At 36.0% G+C, this 21860-nt stretch overlaps 3 protein-coding genes and 1 non-coding gene across 4 annotated transcripts; 3 read left to right on the plus strand and 1 right to left on the minus strand.

Annotated features, from left to right (window-relative positions):
• The first annotated feature begins 335 nt into the window (after positions 1–335).
• On the plus strand, positions 336–417 carry TRNAS-GCU (transfer RNA serine (anticodon GCU)). The gene has a single exon. It is a non-coding gene; the product is annotated as a tRNA-Ser (tRNA).
• A 1087-nt stretch (positions 418–1504) lies between these two features.
• LOC140774186 (probable protein kinase At2g41970) lies at positions 1505–4952 on the plus strand. Its single transcript, XM_073117074.1, has 8 exons — positions 1505–1759; positions 1838–1981; positions 2605–2858; positions 2952–3078; positions 3163–3436; positions 3643–3775; positions 3848–3934; positions 4455–4952. Exons 2-8 carry the CDS (start codon positions 1897–1899, stop codon positions 4572–4574), a joined length of 1080 nt encoding a protein of 359 aa, XP_072973175.1. The 5' UTR covers positions 1505–1759; positions 1838–1896; the 3' UTR covers positions 4575–4952.
• A 1871-nt stretch (positions 4953–6823) lies between these two features.
• Positions 6824–11256, plus strand: LOC140772939 (metal tolerance protein 4-like). The gene is made up of 8 exons (XM_073115201.1): positions 6824–7330; positions 7531–7703; positions 7829–8027; positions 8538–8716; positions 8804–8954; positions 9363–9496; positions 9717–9921; positions 10856–11256. The coding sequence occupies exons 1-7, from the start codon at positions 7123–7125 to the stop codon at positions 9894–9896; spliced, it is 1224 nt and encodes a 407-aa protein (XP_072971302.1). The 5' UTR covers positions 6824–7122; the 3' UTR covers positions 9897–9921; positions 10856–11256.
• A 1030-nt stretch (positions 11257–12286) lies between these two features.
• On the minus strand, positions 12287–18050 carry LOC140774724 (uncharacterized). Its single transcript, XM_073117817.1, has 2 exons — positions 17306–18050; positions 12287–12566 (listed from the first exon to the last, which is right to left on the minus strand). Exon 1 carries the CDS (start codon positions 17968–17970, stop codon positions 17350–17352), a length of 621 nt encoding a protein of 206 aa, XP_072973918.1. The 5' UTR covers positions 17971–18050; the 3' UTR covers positions 12287–12566; positions 17306–17349.
• Between the last annotated feature and the right edge of the window lie 3810 nt (positions 18051–21860).

A 21860-nucleotide genomic window follows, 5' to 3' on the forward strand; every position in this document is an offset into this window, starting at 1 on the left:
GTGATTTAATAGCATGAGTGGCATAAATATAACAGTATGTAAAATGACTGATGTGTATTGTGTAAGAGAAGTATCTTCAACTTGAGGGCTTCCTATCCTGCATTTAGTACTGTGGACTGTGTGGAAGAGAATATCTAGCTCCAGTGAACTTCTCATCAGTCACCACGTTCTCTCTCCATTCTTTTCAGATTTTTTTTTTAATCTCTGTTTTCTATTGGTGATAAAGTCCATCGGCCAGTTAAAGAAGTTGCATGGATTTGGTGTCTTTTCTGATTGATTGTAATTGAATGGGCATTTTCACAAGATGTATAGATATATTATATAGATATTGTATTGTCGCTTTGGCCGAGTGGTTAAGGCGTGTGCCTGCTAAGTACATGGGGTTTCCCCGCGAGAGTTCGAATCTCTCAGGCGACGATTAAATTTTTTCTTTCTTTCTATTGGAAATCAATATTTCATCTATGTATGTTTAAAACCCAGTCGTCATAACTAAAAGTATTTTTCGTGGGTTAAACTTTTCCAAAATATATATTGAATGATTGAATTAATGTTATAAAAAATAGATCATAACGAGTCTAAGGTAATCCACCAATTAATAACTTCAAATATCTATAGAAAAATGAATCTATATCCTCTATTACGAGTTAGTAAAATCCAATCATTAAATTACAGTGATAATCTAATAGTCATAACCAAGTTAATATCATTTCATGAGAATAAAATTAATACCTATGAGTAGTACAAAGAAAATAGATGGGTAATAGTCATAACCTCCGGAAGTAAATAATAGGCTCTCACCATATTATTGAACTAGCCCCCATATTAATTTGAATAATATGGTTCTCTCTTATCGAGGATTATGGATGTACTACACTATACGTGTTCAACAAACCAAATCCTTTCAATTCTTCTGGTAATCATATAATTTATTCCAATTCCCTCTAGTTTGAATAGTGATAAAAGTATTAGCATGAAGGGTTTGTATCGACTGAGGTGCTGTCACGACTACGCTATTACATAGAGAATCCCTCGCGCTTGGTTGTAAGCATATGCTAATAATACGCTTCTTTAATGGTCTTTTGCATGTCTACCCTTCTTATTTTATGTATATATATACTCTTTAAATTTTAATATTTACATATATATGCCCCATATATATATATATATATATGGATAACTCTTTAATTATTTTTTTCTTCTTTTTGTTGGTGTACAGGTATCTCTCAAACTGAATTGCTTGTTAAAATTTTATCAATATTAATTGTAAAAAGATTATAAAAAAACACCTTTACTCTTATTTTAGTTAATTAAGAGTTTTTATGTCCTTTCTTCTGTTAAATACTATGATTTCAACTTATATATGGCAAAAAAGTAACTCAAAAATATATAATTTTAAAGAGAATATATAAGAAACTTAGAAGGGTATACATGCAAAGGAAGTCCTTCCTTTTAATTTTTAGTCTTCCCAACAACAAACTATATAAGCATTATATATAGAGAGAGAGAGGGAGAGAGAGAGAGAGAGAGAGAGAGAGAGAGAGAGAGAGAGAGAGACGTGGGACGTGGAGGCAACTCCGATGAGGGAAAGCAGCGGCCGGTAACATGGTGTTCCGTTGAGCCGTTTGGACAGCGCTCTTTAAAATAATCGAAATTACCTGCCTCTCCCGGGAAATGCGTTCCCTTTTAACGACATGCAGCATTCTCCTCCCTCTCTCTTCTACTCTTCTCCTCTGCTTCCTAATTTGGATATTAGCTCTTGGTCGGTATCATTCACCTCCTCCCTACTTCGAGATTCAAGCTTGCAGCTAATAACTGGGACGTGATTCATCTTTTGCAGGATCGAGTTGGTGGAATCTTTCAACGAGATCTTGGGAGCGGTGAGAGATCCGATCCAAGATGTGGTGCTGTGGAGGCGTGGAGAAGGAAAACTATGGCCCTCCTGCAGGGCAGCATGCTGCTCCGCCGCCGCGGAGTGCTCCAGGTAGTTAAATTTTGGGCTGTTTTGTTGTCTGAGTGCTGATTGTCGACAAGGTGGTTGATGTAATGCCTATGTTTGTTAATATGGTTTTAGATTGGGATGCCAGAGTTTGCATTGCCATCCATCAAGCTAAAGACTCGATAACTCTGATTTCTTGTATACTTAACACTTAATTTGCTGTGAATTGCAGAGAATTGTAGAGTCTCTAAGTTTAGATGAAATCAAATTACAAGAGAGGAAGTAAACACCTAATATAGGGTCAAAATAAAGGCCTGTTAGGGTTGGAATCTTTTTTGCTCTCTCGCATTTCTTTCTGTGTGCATATTAGGTTTGATCAGCAATTTTGAAGATTTGACCTGTTGGTCTAAGAAATCAAATGATGTTGCAGATCAACTTAATGATATATTAGAAAGAATCCTTTCTAAAGGCAAAAAATTGCATCTTGTACGTAGGAAAGAAGGTTGTGTCCTACTTGAATCGTGGATGAGGAGTTGTGAACACGCACAACGTTATTAGTGATCTATGCCATACTAGTTGTTCTATGCCTGGTAATCATAAAGTCTTATAAGGATAATTCATCATCATTTACTTTATTTTGGATTCTCTGCTGCGTATTCATAATTCAGGACAGAACAGAGATCAAAGAGGGCCAAATCCTCCTAGGAGTGGAGCACCTCCAAAGGTCTTGCCCATTGATGTCCCAGCCTTGTCATTTGCTGAACTGAACCAAATAACTGGCAACTTTGGCCAGAAAGCTTTGATTGGGGAAGGCTCATATGGGAAGGTCTTTCATGCAATTCTTAGAACAGGAGAGCATGCTGCAATAAAGAAGCTCGATCTTAGCGTCTCAAATGAACCCGAGTCCGATTATTCCTCTCAGGTGAATGCTACTAATCATTGAAATTATTGCGCAAACTAATATTTATTACCACAAAATTTTAATCTGACACTATTTTACTTCTTGCTCGTGCAGTTATCCATGGTTTCAAGACTTAAACATGAGAACATTGTACAGTTGCTAGGATACTACTTGGATGCAGATAATAGGATATTGGTCTTTCAATTCGCGACAAATGGTTCTTTGCATGATATTTTACATGGTATAAATTACTTGACTTATTTCATGTTAAAATTTTTCAATTTATCCTCAGATTTGTATCGATCAAGTCATTTTTGTTATGCAGGAAGAAAAGGAGTGCAAGATGCTGAGCCAGGTCCTATACTGAATTGGAGCCAAAGAGTCAAGATTGCTTATGGTGCAGCAAAAGGTCTTGAGTACCTACATGAAAAAAACCAACCTCCAATTATACATCGCGATATCAGATCAAGCAATGTCCTCCTTTTCGATGATTTTGAGTCGAAAATTGCTGATTTTAATCTAACAAACCAGTCTCCTGATTCAGCGGCACGTCTTCATTCAACACGGGTCTTAGGAACTTTTGGTTACCATGCTCCAGAGTAAGCTCATCAATATTTTCTTGGTCACCCTTACACAGAAGCAAAACAAATCAAAGGTTTTAATTACGGATGACATTCTTTGTCCACTAAGTGACAGTACCAAAGATCCAGTAGCATAGAAGTAAACATAGAGCATATCATCTCTACTCTAGTCTTCTAAGTTGTTCGTCAGAGAAGGCTTTAATCTTGCTTCACATGTTTGACAGGTATGCCATGACTGGGCAACTGACTCAGAAAAGTGATGTGTATAGCTTTGGAGTGGTTCTTTTAGAGCTTCTAACTGGAAGAAAGCCTGTTGACCATACCATGCCTAAAGGACAACAAAGTCTTGTTACTTGGGTAGGTTCCTCTCATCATCAAAGAGGTTTTTGTGCTTTTGTTACATGCTAATATGCATTCTTCTATAATAAGGCAACACCAAGATTGAGTGAAGACAAAGTGAAGCAGTGCGTAGATCCCAAGCTTGATAATGATTATCCACCAAAAGCAGTTGCCAAGGTAACCTCTAGTTCTCTACTCTCTTGAACTTGCATCAGTGAGTTCTTACGTCACAAATTATTTCAAGGAGCTTATGCTCTCAAATCATGTTAAAGAATTGATAGAGTCCCTAAATTATCATCTGTGTTTACATACTCCCTCTCATTTTTAATTTCTCGGCTATCTAAAATCTTCAGAACGTCTCTTTATGTTTGTTGCATATTTGAATATTTTATCAAAGAAAATATCAGGTACCTTAATTTTAGAGTAAAGAAACAGAAAAAAAGTTGAGATTAAGATTATCATTTGACATTTTCTCTCCGTTGTCAAAGGGCGAGAGATCTTAGATAGTTGAGAAAATCAAAATGCAATAAAGAATACATTAGAAAGTGTATGTAGAAACGGACAATAGTTTAGAGGGTCTATATGTAATTAAGACAATTAATTTTAGAAACTTGATCCGATAGATTGCCTGGAATTAATTCTTTACAATCCAATACAAATAAAAAGGAATCATAGTGCTGGGTTTGTTTTGTCTCAGATGGCAGCAGTTGCAGCATTGTGCGTTCAATATGAAGCTGATTTCCGACCTAACATGACGATTGTCGTCAAGGCTTTACAGCCTCTTCTTAATTCAAGGCCAGGAGCTGATCACCAATGATTCTATCAAACTGCTTATTTACTCCTCAATAATTGTTTGTTTCTTCTGTATCCTTGTTTGTTTCGATTTGGTTAGAGAGCAAATTTTGTTCAGGGGCATTGTCAACTTGGTGTTCAAATGGCTGCCGACCTACTTCATTGCTGAAGTCGATTCCACCTTTCATCAATTCATCATCCTCAATGTTGACCCATATCCTTGGCCCCTTTCACATATAATAGAAGATCTGCAATACCTTTTTTTTTTTCTTTTTTCTTTTTTAATTCCAAACTTTCTCGCTTATTCATGTCTTACTGTGAATGTAATGAGACCACTAACTGGCTTGGCACTAATTGTCTCCTAGGCGCTTTTTTTTCTTATGTTGTTGTTGGGAAGCTCTTATATTCTTTTATCACGTAATGCGGAAATAATCCCTCTTATTTATTCCTGACTCTTCTTTGCCTTTAATTTAAGTATCTTTTAACCACACACAAAAAGAAGAAGAAGCTTGGTGTACCATATTATATACTTGCAAGGAACTAATTTAAAAAAAAAAGAATAATTCTTCTCTCCATCATCATTTTAACCAGAACTATTTTTTTATATATAATTCTTAAACACAAGAATATTCTACTAAGAAAATATGTGGTCTTTTGAGCCCTTCTCAAGGTAAGAAAATGGATAAATAAAATTGCTCTAAAGTAAGATATTAATATGCTCTTTATGCAAATAAGAAAAATGTTACTCTACTATCATTTTCTCGTCAAACTAGTTATATTCAATAAATTTTATATGTCAAAATAGACGAACTACAAACTTACATCAAAAGTAGTCCATTATACTATAGCTGTTAGTAAACTTTTAGATTAATTCACTTCTTATATTCTAAGTAAAACACTGAATTTATTAGCATTATACTAATAGTTATGGAACGAAACAGATATATTTTAATATTAAATTTAAGGTTTGATATATTTTTATAGATAAATATCTGGATAACTAGTTTGACCCCTCAAAACTATGGTTGAACTCGAGATAGACGCTATTTACGAGGAGGACAAGGATAAAACTCGTGTCTCATGTGAGCAAAACCTGACACGAATCAGTTTCAAACTCGTCCGTTTACCAGCCGGACTGGACCTCCTTTTTGGACCCAAAAGGTTCTCGTTATTCCCACCCCCATCTTGATACTATAATTTAGGCTGCCGAGATTAGAAACAAAGTTGCCTCGTTTGACCTTCCTTAAATCTCCAATACGTTCCATCTTCTTCATAATTAATTACAGTTTATGCCCAGTAATGGAAAGGCCGGGATTAGCCAGATGGAGGTAAGACTTGATATTTTAATAAATTAATTTTAAGTCCCAATTGTATAGATATCATACACGTCAGCATTAAATGACAACTCGTGGTCTACCAACTTGTAGAATTAGATGAATGAATCTTGCAAGTTGCATTGCTTTATGTAACTATCACTTTGATAATAAATAACCATGTGGTTCACTACTTTTATATCATTTGACCATTTATGGAGATTTATAAATTACTTCCTGCCTGATATGTTTACTATGGTTTTTAGATCTTGTCTTTTGGATTTTAACAGTTCTAACTTATGCTTTTTGGTTTTATTAGGCAGTAGGGAGGAAAAATGACTTTAACTTACTCATAAGTAAATGCAAGGATTCATTACTAAGCTGTATTGCTGCGTTTATTATATATATCTTTTTCATAATTAAAAAGATTTTAAATTTAATTTTAATTTTAAATAATATTATAGAGAAATTGATTGACACGATTTACAATAATTTTGGCTAATAAATTTGAGGATAATAAATTGCATTGTTGGAGTACATATTATTAAGCATGAGAAGATGGCGGAGGCGAGACGGCGGCAAGCTTTCCTCAAAAAGCGAGGTCCAACGACCCAATGAGTGAAAAATTTCCTCAAAAAGTCTACAGATTGGACAGACGTTGTTGGATTCGTGGAGTCCCAGACCAGTCGAAATACGCTTGGTTGGGCGTTTGTTCTCACTTCCAAGACAAAGTCTCCGGTGAGACATTTCGATTTTACGAGGGATGTCCATTGGACCTTTCAGCCTTTCCTTTCCGGGGATCAAAATATCTTAAGATAAGCATGCAGACTTGGTGGTGGCCTCGCCAAGGGAGGGACCAGATTCATTCGGACCCTTTATTTAATGCCACGTTCCTTCCATATATAATAATCCGGGGATTAATCAACTGAATAAATGATGGAAGGAATGAAACCGTCGTAGAATTTGATTCAATTGTAAACAAAACTGAAGAAGCTCGGTCGCGCCGCGCCCGCCCATCGCGTTCACAACTCGCACGGTATGAAAATGTCAGCGTAGCTATAACAGCGAGAGAGAGAGAGAGAGAGAGAGAGAGAGAGAGAGAGAGAGACTTTCTGCGAGGCAGAAACGAAGCTATTGGGCCGTGGCGTCGAGCGAGAGCTTTCGTACCTTTCCAAGATGCAATCTTTGGAGCTTTCTTTATCTCTTTGCATTAGAAATATATAGAGAGAGAGGAGGGAGGGAGAGAGAGAGAGGAGAGAGATGGAAGCGTCGGAGACTAGCGCGCCGCTCTTGGAGAACGGCGAGGGAGCGGAGGCGTCGGCGTGGGCGGCGACGAGGCGGGGGAGGAACTCGGTGGGGTCAATGAAGGGGGAGTTCGTGGCGAGGCTGCCGAAGAAGGTGAGGGAGTGCGTTGACCTTGAGGAGCCCTTCGCCATCGACGTTTCCCGGAGCAAAGGCTTGATTGAAGGTACCGGAGGAATTCTTTTGACTGATTTCTTTTTTCAAGAAGCTATATGCATATAGTAGCTAAAGGATTCAATCTTTGTAGTTTGATACGTGCTGTAGATTAGTATCTTGATTTTGATATATTTTGGTAGCTGTGACGAATTTAATGAGCCTCTGATTCTTGTGATGCTATTTTTGTGAGATTTGTCTTCCTTTTGCCAGGGGAGAAAGAATACTATGAGAAACAGTTTGCTACCCTGAGATCCTTTGAGGAAGTTGACTCACTGAATGCAACACACAAAGATGATGAAGCTCAAGATCTTGAAGAGCAGAGACACAGTGAATTTGCCATGAGGATATCAAATTATGCAAACATAGTTCTCTTGCTTTTGAAGGTAACTTCTTGTTTCATTTTCGTAACAGTAATGTTCTTGAGTTCTTTCTTCTTCTTTTTTCTTTACTTTACCTCTGTGTGATTGCATATTTAATAACCATGCCGATGCATTCAAATTAATTGCAGATCTATGCTACCATAAGAAGTGGATCAATTGCTATTGCTGCCTCAACCCTGGACTCATTGTTGGATCTTCTGGCAGGCGGCATTCTGTGGTTTACCCATCTGTCCATGAAGAATATTAATGTCTACAAATACCCTATCGGCAAGTTGCGTGTGCAACCAGTAGGCATTATTGTATTTGCTGCTATTATGGCTACCTTAGGTATGGTTTTCCACTGATAAATTGATTGGAATTTACTCTAGATTGTCACATTGACAAAAATATATACTCTGCCTTTGTTCTAGTTCGCGGCATGGCCTCCGAAATAGGGCATGCCACAAGATAATTTCTAAACATTGTGTACTTCTGCAATTTGAGAACACATTCACATCTCAATGCAGCAAAAGAATGGACCTATTGAATGGAATATGAGGAAGCTCGCTGCAGCAGAGAGTTAGAAAGTGGAACTTTAGAAACATGGTTAAAAAATATAGAACCTCTATAATGCAATTCGACGATCTAATAGAACATGATATTAAGTTTATAAGAGACTCTTTTTTGGTTGATGATCCTTACAGCTGTTTGAAGTTTCTTGACTGATAGACTTTGTAAGTGAATTAGTCTTTATGTATCGAAGAAACTCACACTATAAGATATGTGCCACTGCTTAGAAATTGAGACAAAATTCATACATTACATTAAAGAAGCAATTTGGCTTTCTCATATTTCCAGGATTTCAAGTTCTGATTCAAGCCCTTGAACGTTTGATGGAAAATACGGCTCCTGAGAAGATGAACCCAGCTCAGCTAGCGTGGTTGTATTCGATCATGTTGCTCGCAACAGTGGTAAAATTGGCTCTCTGGCTTTATTGCAGGACCTCAGGGAACAAGATCGTTCGTGCATATGCTAAGGTTATTTCTTTGTTTTTCTAGAATCAGATGTGCGGCATTATGATATCTTGAGAATTTCTAAAATCTGGATCTTATTCATATATCCAGGATCATTATTTCGATGTTGTGACAAACGTGGTAGGCCTGGCTGCTGCTGTTCTTGGGGACAAATTTTACTGGTGGATTGACCCAGCTGGAGCTATCATCCTTGCATTATACACAATTTCAAACTGGTCTGCAACTGTATGGGAAAATGCAGGTGTGTTTTCTATTCCTCATCTTGTTGAAACATAGTTCCACTGAAGTAGTATATCGAGATCCTTCTTACTGTACATATTAATATTATCACTTCATACAAATTGCTTTCTCACCGACAACGACAAGTCCTTTTCATCTTGTTCCCCCTCTGTGTTGTCTTTCTTGTGAACTCTATTATTTCTTAACAAAATAAACTATACAGCAAATTCATCGCAGCTTCTCTGGAATGGAATTGATACTAAAAGCATAGTTACTTAAAAGATTGGCTCTATTTCATGGCCTATGACGTACCAAGTTTGAACAAATAAAATAAATCTCTATTCTGATACCTTTTTATTTATTGGCTGTTCAGTATATTAGAAAGCCCTAATAACACATTTATTGTTCTCTCCCTTTGTGCTCAATGCAGTATCACTAGTTGGCCAATCAGCTCCTCCAGAGATGTTGCAGAAATTGACATACCTTGTTTTAAGGCATGATCCTCAAATCAATCATGTCGATACTGTTCGAGCTTACACTTTTGGCGTACTCTATTTCGTGGAGGTTAGCAGTTTGCTTCTTATAAAATCTACATATGCACTATGGTGTCACTTGACCAGTAACATGGTCATCTTAGAACATCATCTTGAATTCTAATCTATGAAGGAATTAGAAATTTGTTTATTCGAACATGGTTGGCTGTGCTGCTTAATCTGCTTTTCATATGATATTCGTACACAAGTGATTGCAATGTGATTTGTTTGAGCTCCCTACAAAATGGCAGGTTGACATTGAACTTCCAGAAGATTTACATCTGAAAGAAGCACATGCTATTGGGGAATCACTGCAGATTAAGATTGAGGAACTCCCAGAAGTTGAGCGAGCATTTGTTCATCTCGATTTTGAATGTGAACACAAGCCAGAGCATTCAATTCTACACAAGCTACCCAGGAGTCAACCATGAGCTCTATCCGTTGCCTTCTTGGGATGTAAGTTGTTAGGTTGGTTATTTTTTATCATAGTAGTATTAATGCATCGGATCCTATCAGAGTTCCGTAGTTAACATGCATTGGTGAGAGTGGTACTATGATGGATAACTCCGTGGGAAATCCTCATGTCGTACCCCCTCCTTTTCTTTTCAAAAAAGAAAAGGTTGGCTTTTTCTCTTTTTATCCTCATACAGATAGCTCCAATCTCGAGGAGGACGAATATAGTGTACCCACGCAGAAGATGTTTACCAGCATCTTCAAGTTGGTTTAGCTACTTGCAATACAAGATAGTTGTGCTGTCTCAACTTTATCATATGTATGCAATAGTTCTCAAAGTCTTACCTATTAGAGAAGGGTCGGATCAAATTTTGCCACCTAGCTTCCAATTATTTTGGACATCTATTACAAGAATCACGAACATAATTTGGTGAAGTTGAGATGACCATAATATGCTATGATTGAAAAACATACAACGACAAGTAATCAATAATGAGGTCAGATAGCTTGAGAGAGCGGTGGTCAAATTTTAAATGTCATAAAGCTTTCAGTTGGCTATAATTCCATGTGGATATTTCCTGTAAACTACTTTGCCAAATGAAAAAAAAATAAAAATACCAGGCATCAGTGATAGAAAAGCCAATCTGCATATCAACTTAGTAGCTTGAAGATATTTTAGAAGCTCATTGCAGCTTGAGGAAATCCACAAATTTAAAAGCTGAAGATTTTCACTGTTGCAAGCAAGTATCCAAACAAATAGAAGAGATGGATGTCGTAGCTGCATATAGTATCAATAGAGTACTGCAAACTAGTGAGAGCATACATATATGCATACTGAATGGGAAGTTGTATGAGTTTCTTGCTGGTTCCTTTGCATTTTCTGGGTGATTTAATTGGTTGAATGATGTCCTTTTTTTTTCCATTCACTTCTTTCCAGATTTTGACACTAGGAATTCCAGGACCTGCAGTGAACTATTAGTCAGATTCATTATGAAGCCGACCTGAGTGACGATTACTCAGCAGTTTCTCCAATTAGCTCGAAAAGAAAGTTGGTGTGATCATGGAAGAATGAGAAGACCTGAAAGTTTGCATTCCAGAGAGTAAAATTTCCTTTTGTCCTAAACGGCGTCTCTGTCTATCTCTGAGACAGAGTCATAAAATTTTGTTTTGATGGATGATTATTATAAAGATTGAATGTAGAAAGTGGGGGATGCCTCAAATTTTACTTGATCTTTGTATACCATACACTTGTTTTTGGTGTATATCCGTGTGTTATGCTTCCCTTCAGCTTGAAATGCTACTATACGCAATAGTATAATTGTAGGGTGGAATTCAATATGAGAAATTTTTCACACTTGGAAGTTTCATACTTTCATTATACACTGGATTTTTATTTATTTTTTATCAATCTTTAATAACCTCATAAACCAAACAAAAGAGGCTAGTCCTTGTCTGCAGATTCTCTACAGCTCTGGCAACTTTTTATTTTATTTTATTTTTATTGAGAGATAGATAACCGGCTGCAGGAATTTTTGGCAGCCGAGGATTTTACAATTTAATTAGATTCTGATTTTTTGTACTTAATATATAAAATTAAGTGCATATATTTTTTATAGTCAATGTATATTTTATTATAATAGATATACATAATTTACATACATTAAAAATCCCTAGTTCATTACAACTTGCTCTGCTTATTGACGGAAAAATCAACAAGAATTTAAAGTCTACAAATTGAAAAAGAAAAATGGTTCATGTCCTCGATAATACTGGCAATGGCTAACGTATCCCATGAGGTGAGGACAGAACTTTATCGTTTAACAAGCACCTATTACCTTTCAGTGTGTTTTATTCTTACTAATAATCATTTTGTTCCGATATATAATCACCGCACTATTTTGATATTTTTTCTAAACATCAAACAATTTTTATTTCCTTGCAGTTCAAAGAGTTCATAAGACCTCTCATGGCTATGATTCTGAGTAAGGGTGAAGGAACCTGTTGAGGCAAAATCGGGACCTTCAATGGATTGTCGCATGCAACGGAATTGCTACAATGTAATATAAGTTCGAGCAAGAGGATAGATATAGCTGAAATTTTGCAGCAGGATACTATGTATAATGCTTAAATGAGAACCGACACAGAATTACCAACGATTCTTTTCAGGGTTTTCCTCTTTTATGTGTGGTTTAATAGCTTTATGAGGTAATATATACACATACTGCAGCAGTGAAAATACTTCTTCCATGTAGTGAATATTAAAGATTGACTTAGCCATGAAGCTCTTAGCAACAATATAAATATATGATCTAGCATAAGCACCCTCTAGCTATTGCCCCCAGTTAAGCATCAACTTGCGGGTAGGGAGTAAGAGTTCATCTCACAGTAATATTACTCATTCATGAATTAAGTTCCAGTTGTGAAAATGAATTGCATCACCCTACCAGTAAAACATTGTCACGAGTAAACAGTGAGATATCAACCAAATTCATGCATGGACATGAAAAACTTAAAAAGATATGAGGAAATTGAAATAGTTTTCCTCCTTGACTCACAACTTTATTCCCTTTTCTCTCTCAAATGCCTCTTTCTAAATACGACACTGTTACCTTAGCACGATCAGTTCCTGTTCAGATTAGGTAATACAACTGCAGAAAAAAGAAAGCTACAATTAGGAACAAGTTCAACATGGTTACACTAACTATTGTAAAATATTCGAAAGGAAGATAGCTTATAAGTTATAAAAAGGAATGAACAGAGTAAATAACCATTATTAGAACAGTCATTAGATCAAAGAACCATATTATTGTAAATCACCAAGAATAGAACTTTATCTCAATCCTAACATTCAATTTAAAAATAGTTTTGCTGACATAGCTAGGGGTTTCATTGGCCTAACAGAAGGGAAACTCATATTCCTTCAAATCCCTGATTCCAAAGAACACAGAAGACTTCATACAAGGAATTCCTCTAAGTAGATTCCCAAACAAAGATAGGATTCAAGTCAAGTTACCCTTCCATCGAGAGACCAATTCTTTCTGACTAATTACGGCAGTTATAATGCTTCTTTGTAATAAGATGGAGAACAAGCAAAGATAGTTCAAGTAGAATATATGAAACTGATTCTGTTTAACACTAGAATAAGTCAAGAGTCCCAAGGGATATGGTTAAAGATTATGGAAAGTTCCTTCCATATGGATATGGTCAAGCCATGGAGCCTCATTAGTTTGGATAGAATTATTTCTGACCTCATTGGGCCACGAAGAAAACAAAAGCGGATAAACTTACACTAGCACCAAACAATAGTACTTTAAGACCATAAATGGATTAGCCATCCAACCAACTTGTAATAAGCTTATAATCCTTTCTTCCAAGGATGGCTATGCCTGTGGCACGGCAAGAAAATGTCGCGGCACTTACCGGCCGTACCGCAAGAGAAAAAAAGATGAGGCAGACTACTCACCTTCACCCTTCACCGCTCATTGTTGACCTTACCAGATCCGCAGCATAAATTTTTTTTCAAACCAACTCAACCCACACCATTTCTTTCTCCTAAGGCTAGGGCACCGACGTGGGTGCGAGCGAGCAGTGCCTCGATCTCGGACGACGACGAGGTTAACTGTGAGGTCGATGGTGAGCAACAAAGCTACAACGAAGAGTGTCGTGGAGCACCTATCGTGCCACATATCGATACTCCACCGGCACAGAAAGTGCCGATCGGCATGCCCTATGTCAGTAGGCACAACCATCGTTGCTTTCTTTATTAAAATACAATCTCTAGCTTTTTTGGCACTTAAACTTTTCATAAATTGAAAAGTTGTATTTATTCAAAAAAGAGAACACCACATAGGTATCCTTTTATACCTCTCTCTACTAGCATTGTAGAATAAACTTACAGATATTCCATAACAGATGCCTTAATGGAGCAAGACACACTGACCTTTCCAGCAGTTAAGCCTTTATAGCCAATTCAAACAATTGACAGGATCATGCATTATTTTTACATTCTATCATTTCACAAGATTCAGTAAGATGTTAAAGAGTGGCCATGTATTTTAGTGAACTTGGTAAAAGACTTAATCTATTTGTATTTGTGTGGTGAAGTGGCATATCGCTGCTCAATTTTGTGGACTGACAGACAGAACTTGTTCGCTTACAAGGGCAACAAAACAAGATTCTTTAAATTCAAGCATCTGATCAATAAATCTTCTAGTTCAACATTTGAAAGTTTTCCTAAAATCTCTTAATTCTCTTCTAGTCGTATATATTTCCCAGTTTCAAAGTTTCAAACATCTTGGATCCAATAAATCCTCCTACATCCTCCTACTCAAACATTGACAGGATTATACTATTTACATGAGAATAGGATTATGATCAATTTACAAACAAAAACAAGATGGCACATGATGATGTTTGGACAGGAGCCTTCCTCTATCAAAAAAGAAAAGCCAAGCTCTTTCCATAGTTCCAGTCATAACCAGACTGCTTGGTGCCCAACTAGAGGAACCATTTCCACTACTAATATGGACCTGCATATGCATTTCAAAGTTCAAACTATTTGTCCACATATAATTCTCTAGGTATAGCAGCATGTAGCTTAGACATTGACATAGCAGCATAAAGTTCTCTAAATTTCGACATTCTACCTAAGTATATAGCTCTAAGTCCAAAAACATCTGAAGAGGCATGAAGGTTTTTCTTTTTGTAAGAGAGCCAAGCGAGCACAAAAGAGAGGAGAGAAAAAATAGTTTAGTGGGAAAGAAGATCAAAGCATATTGAGAATCTACATCCACTTATTGAAACATGTAGGCAGAAATAGCAAAAATATAGAACAGAATACAGTTTTACAGCATTTATCACAAAAACTAAAATAACCCTAACAGCAGTTACTAGCATTTTCATTGTTATTATCACTTCTTGTACTTTATGTTGTTACAAAGTGCGATTGTCATTACAAATGCTGAACTACATTTTCACCTGCTGACGTTTGGCCCTGTATCACATTGCAAACCTGATAAATACAAGAGTACAACTTGACCCTAAAATTATTAACTGGAATTCTAAGTATTATTTACAGAATAAAAGTATAACAGCTAAAAAGGTATGTACATGTTGTATGCCTAGTTTACTTGGTCTGTTGTCTCAAGTTGAGCACTTCACTCAAGAAAGGTGAAAAAGGAATAGTTTGTTTGTTATGGCACCAAAACATATACATCTATACCTGAACTCCTTAGATTCTAAACCCCCAATGGTTATTTCGCAGCCACTCATAGAACTCCTCTTAAACTAATCATAACAAATATCATTTATTTGCATATTGAATAATCACGGGCTCCATTAGGCTACCACAATCCAATGCATACAATTTTTAAAATGTACAGATCACAAAAGGATTTGCTTCCAACAAAATGAAATTCACAAACAATAAGATGGCATTTGATTTGAGTGTAAGAATTTTTTTGAATTTGGTAAGGAAACGCTAACCAAAATTAGTAATCAAGCAGTAGTTTATTCCTAATCAAATTCACAATATAAGATATGAGAGAGAAAAGCTCAATTAGTATAAGTTTTTATGAGTTCTCAGTTCTCACATTACAAATTTACTGATGAAATGAATTGTAATTGTCTTTTCCATGCGCTCTCCTCTCTCTCCTTCTCACCATGGCTCATAAAGGTTTAGTTAATAATAATTCAATACTAATATCCTTAACTTATAAAAGCATTTTGATCTATTTACATGACATATCCTCAATTTCACTAACTTTTTTTTTACTACATCAATGATGATAATAAAACCCCTATTTCAACTTCTCTCTCACATATCCTCAACTTCTCTCCAAAAGAAAGATTCTTTTCACTTTTTCATGTTATATCAAAGATAATAATAAAAATTTAGTAAGTTATTATGGACTTATAAGCCTACAAACAAAAGCTTAGTAAGCTAGTTCAAGACTTAATACTGCAAACTTACAAGCCTGCAAGTAAAAACTTAATAAGTTGGTTTAAGACTTAAGTATCGCGGGCTTATAAGCCCGCAAATAAAAGCTCAGTAAGTTATTGTGGACTTAAGTATTGTTGACTCAAGCTATTACGAATTTAAGTATTGTAGACTTAAGATATTGCAGACTTACAAGCCCGCAAACAAAAACTTAGTAAACTATTGCAAACTTACGTATTGTATTATGAAAATTCAATAAGCCCGCAAACAATAGCTTAATAAGCTATTGCGAACTTAAGCAGGTATCATAAAAGTTTGTATTGCAAAAGAAAGCTCATAAAATGACCATGGTTAGCCAGATCAGCCGATCCTGATCCATATTGGCTAGACCTGATCCAAACTATCTCTCTTTCTCTATTTCACTCTTTCTTCACATTCTCTTTTTTTCCTTCTTTCGCTCTTTCTTTCTCTTTACTATATAGTCATTGTTTTTCTTATGGAGAAATCTAGCCCCGATGAATTCCAACGACGCAGATCTAACTCCAGCGAATTCTGGTATATAATTTTTTAATTTTATTTTTTTATCTCTCTAAGTTTTTCTATTTTTTCGACTCTCTCTCTTTCTTATCTTTTCTTCTTCTTCACTATACTAAAGTTTTTCTTTCTTTATTTTATTATTTTTTTATCATTTTTGAATTTTTTCTAATTTTTTAGAAATTGTTATGTATTTTTAAATAATATTTAGAATTTACATAATTAAAAAAGTCTGATCTAATCCATGCGACCGATACGCCCAATACATATCGTTTTTTTTGGAAGGTTGATCCCGATCTTGATCCCTATCTCAATTTTTTGAACCTTGAAAATGAAACATTGTTTTAGATAATTTGAACTTCATCTGAGACTAAATTTAATAATAATATTTTAGCACTAACATACTTCAATTACAATGAGCATTTTGGTCCATTTATGACATATCCTCAATTCCCCTCCAAAGCTAATATTGTTTTTGCATTTTATCATGTTAAGGTAATAATAACGTTCCTATTTTAGTTTACAACCAAACACCCAAGTTTTTTTTAATGAATTTAATGTCACTAAGCTAACTGTGTTCCAGTAGGTATATTCATTCCAAACAGACCTTTGGAACCCTAATGCAAACATTAGAATTGAGTTTAAAAATAACCAAATCAGCTGTTAGATCCAAAGGATATCCTTAGTCTTCTCTGCAACAGTGATCACGGAGACAGCACAAGATCACCCGGGAATAGAATCACAAACACTATGCCTATGAATCGCCAGATGACATTGACTACTTCAAAGGGAAAAGAAGAAACATACAGTTATACTGATGATTGCTATCTCTCAATTTGCAACAACTTATTATATAAAGACGCAAGCTTTTTACCAAAAAAGAACTGCAATAGGAAAAATGATCGAGAGCCGTACCTCAGCTAGAAATAAACCACCAAATTGGGCCATCCCAAATGAGATTAGTTGGTCTTGGGATCGGGCATGGGGAAGAGCCCGCCTCCCGCGGCTCCCCTCGGCGGCGCGAACCCTAGAAACTTCTGGAGATTTGTCCTGATACTAATCGAGCAGAGGAAGTACAAGAACGCCATTGAGCAATCCGTGGGATCGGTCCCCGGGATCCCACGATGGCTCATCTTGAGCACGAGAGGGATCGGCGCAAACGGTAACTTCGCGACGGCGCGGCCCTCGAAGAGCGAGTTAAGGAGGCCAAAGACGACGAAGAGGACAGCGGCGACGACGGCGCCGGACTTGAACTTAGAGAGCGAGAGGTCCCGTGTCGACTCCTTGAGACTGGTCTCGACGCGATCCATCTTCTTGGCTCGGGAGGACGAGGACGATGACAAGGAGGTGGAGGAAGTGGACTTCCCAGAGGAAGCGGCGGAGGAAGCGGAGGAGGAAGTGGACTTCATGGACTCGAGTTTCTTGGAGGCCTTGTCGATGGTGGAGCGGAGGGATTTGTAATTGGACGTGCGGTAGATGAGGAGCCAGGAGATGGCCTCGCAGAGCACGGCTGTGCAGGTGGATATGCCGACCACGGATAAGCTATCCGCGTATGGGAGGGAGGATAGCGGCGAGGCCATGGCGGACGAGCCGGATCTGGATAGGGGGAGGGAGAATAGAGGATCGAGATATCAGCAGTTTGATTGGAAGAGGAGAGTAAAGTTTATACATGTGCTTTGATACCACTTCTATACATTGGATAATAGGAAGCTATTATTATTTAATTTTCTTTTTCCCTTTTTTTTTTAAGACTAGATAAATGTGCTCACTTTTTTCCCATATATAAATTGTATGAGTCGACTATACTTGTCTAATAGATAAGCTACAGTAAAATTAAATTATCAGTGAGTATATATTGGCAATTCGTAACTAATGCATGGATTTATTTTAAAATTTGTATATAGTAAGATGAGAAAATAATAATAATAAATTACTATAACAAAATAAGCATAATTATTGATATCCCATAATGATTAAATGAACGAGAGCCTAAGCTTCTTATTTATTACTTTTGTAGGTGTAGCTTTTGAGATTTACATATGAATATTAGTTAATATTAACGGATTAAAAAATAAGAGTTTGGTCTCTATTAATATGAAAGAGCCCCCAAATCCCAATGGAATAGAAATTAGGATTCTTTTTCCAGCGTAGACCTTCAAAAGTTTCTTTAGAAGGTACGTTCTAAATTTTGTATTTGTATTTGAACTCTTTGGATTCACATTGTAAAGTAAAAAAATTATTTATCTTTCCAGTAACTATGCACAATGTGCTGGAATGCAAATGGAAGTGATAGAGACAAAGATGCCCTAATTTCAAGACTCATTTATCTTTTCTTTATTAAAGAAGTATGTAGATTGATTATATTATTTATTTTAAAATCGATTATAATATGATACAATATAAGAAATATTATAAGACAGAAGTCATAGAAAATAGCGCTACACTTGACTGTATTATAGACTGAACAATAATTAAAGCATGCATGTAAATAAGTACTCGAGCATAATAATACAGAGAAAATATAGTAGACACTTTAAAAGTAAGCCTCTCGCTTGGCCAACCTATAACACTATGTGAAGAACAATATAAATCTTAAAAGACTAAACACTTCACTAAAAAGCAAATTCAGGCTCGTTATCAACGGAGTTTAATAAATTTAAAAAAAATACTTGAAGATCACATCCACCTAACACTTGCCTAAGCGGAGAGAAGAGAAGACACCGCTAGAGATGGTGAAGAAAGCCTATTGACGAGGGGGAGAAAAAAAATACTCTCCTTTCTGCTTAGCCCTTGGCAAAGAGAAGAGGATAAAAGCAGTTGGAGATAACTAGGAAACTCCTCTCGGCAAAGGGGAAAAATAAATTGCCCTCTCCATTAGAACCAATACTAATGTGGATAAATTTCGATAACTTTCCTTTTACTGTAATAAATTAATAACTTAATAATTATAAAATAAGTGTTTGAAAGGTATGCACAGAGATACCAACTTTTAGAAAGTAAAAAAACAAAAGAATTTTGAGGAAAATATATGCGAACCATTTGGATTGATAGGTTTATCCTTTCTTGCTTAATTGATTCAAGCAAATCGTCTCATGCACACCAATTCGAATACACAACTTATGAATGTTACAGATTACACGCTATATTATAATGTAGGGACACCTAGGCTGATCCTGCCATATGTTTTTATTTATAAGATATAATAACTTTACAAACTATAGAGTTTACCAGCTAAGAAGAGAATTTTCAGATGGAATACATGTTAAAAGAAGTCAAATAATTAATAATGCCAACATACTTGGATTTCAATTATAGGAATGCCCGTCCTCCCAATATACTACCAACAATTAGACCTCAATCAGGGCATCTACAACCAAACTAATTGTATGATATGTTTCATTTCCATGAGACATCAAACATGATTGCTAGCCTTGGATAAGTTCATCACTCCGTATTTCTAAAATTTACTAATAATAAAATTAACCGAGATGATTTAGCTAAAAAAACATGATTAAGTGTACCCGTGTCGACCGTCTATTGGTCCTGTTTGAGCTAAAATATTTGATTGAAGAACGAACTACTATTAAAAAAAAATAAACATAGAATTTGATTTAAAAAGACTGGGAATTTTTACATAATTGTCGTCGAAACTTTCACTATATCCTTCAATATATTTATAATTATCACTAAAATTATTATATTTTTTTAAAAATGTTATTATATTTAGGTTTTAGCATAATATTTCTATCAAATTATTATTAAAATTAATATATAAATATGTAAAATACTAAATCCTATTAGAATTAGATAATTATTTTTCATCATACTAGTAGTCTAGTATTGATTATAACATTAGATAGCTTTTCAATTATTTTAAATAATTTATATAAGGGTAAAATAGTCTTTTAAATTGAAATTATATTTTAACTAATTAAATGATACTTTTGAGAAAATATAATAATTTTGATGGCAATTATAATATTTTAAAAGTGTTCGGGGGCAATCACGTAAGAATCCTACTATCATTTTACGTGCGTCACCTAACACAGTGACTAAGAAACAAATATTATATGTTATATACATTAATATATGTAACGCGAGGCTTGGTGCAACTTAATTCATATATCTTAATTGGCAACCATTGTTGTCAATTGAAAAGAAAATGTCATTAAGTTGAAAAACCATGTAACGACGTAAACGACAAATGACGACATTGATGCAATACCTCGGTAATTTCCAACAAAACGGAGGGTAAAAGAGTCATGTAAATATTAAACGGCATAATGTTGAGTTCTTCTACCAAAATAGATCCGTCCCTCTGACCCAAAAAAAACACCGATAAATTCAGCATTTTTATCATTAAATAATCTTTTTAATAAATTATTGAAAAACTAAATTAAAATATATTAGTATTTTAGACTGATCAATATTTTTATTAAAAAAATATATTAATTAATTTAGTGTTTTTAGTTGGGCTACAATAAATTAGATCAGTTTTGTAAATAAGATGGAGTATAGTACATTCCGATTAAAAGGTTTTTGGATTGGGGCTAGTTTGGTCAAAAACTCCATAATGTCAAATAGTATCGCCATCTCTCCAGAATTGACGGGTGCAACGTGTTCGTCTTCCCCGCTGCCAAATGACATCACTGCTTGCCAAAATAACGACACCACCCCTCCCTCTCCGATTTGGAAAGCGAATCTGCCATCCGAAATTATTTAAACACCCTCGCTATCTGAAGCACATGCAGGAGAAAAATATATTGGCCCGAAGAGGGTATGGTTGTCATTTGAAGCGGAAGATTGTGCGATTTTTATGCTACTGAGGAAGAGATTATTATCTTACACTGCATCTTTTGGCGACACACTCCACCTCTCCTGAATGTCGTCTTGTGATTTTTTTGATGGATGGTTAGTGATCTCCACCTCTCTTGAATGTCGGGTTGTGATTTTTGATGGACGGTTAGTGATTTTTTTTGAAACGAAATTGGACGGTGGGGATCACCCAGTTGGACCTTCTACAAGCTACCAGATGTAAATATTAATGTGTCATAAAATAAGTGTATAACAGATGTTCTACCGTCCATCTTTGTTGTCGGGACAAATTGGACGGTGGATTGATTAATAGCTTGCATAAATAATTTAATAGAACTAAAAAGAATTTCTCTTTTCAGTCCTTAGAGCACGATAGTGCGGCCCATAACACGATCACGCGGCCGGACACCCTCTTTTTTACATTGGGCGGGGGGTAAGGGGGGCATCACGACTGCACGAGCGAGGACTAACGTGCGCCGCCAGCGATCTCTCTTTTGATCCACGCGCAAAACTTGCTCACCGTCACCGGAGGAGTATTTTAGCAGGAGCCACTGATGCGATTGCCGGCACATTTTGCGTCGCGGGGACATTTTGCGAAAGAGACCCTGTGAAAAGAATAATCACATTCACGTGCTCGAGAAAAAGGGAAATACAA

This window comes from Typha angustifolia, chromosome 13 (genome assembly GCF_048772165.1).
Source record: "Typha angustifolia cultivar Huaian chromosome 13, ASM4877216v1, whole genome shotgun sequence".
Taxonomy (NCBI): Eukaryota; Viridiplantae; Streptophyta; class Magnoliopsida; order Poales; family Typhaceae; genus Typha; species Typha angustifolia.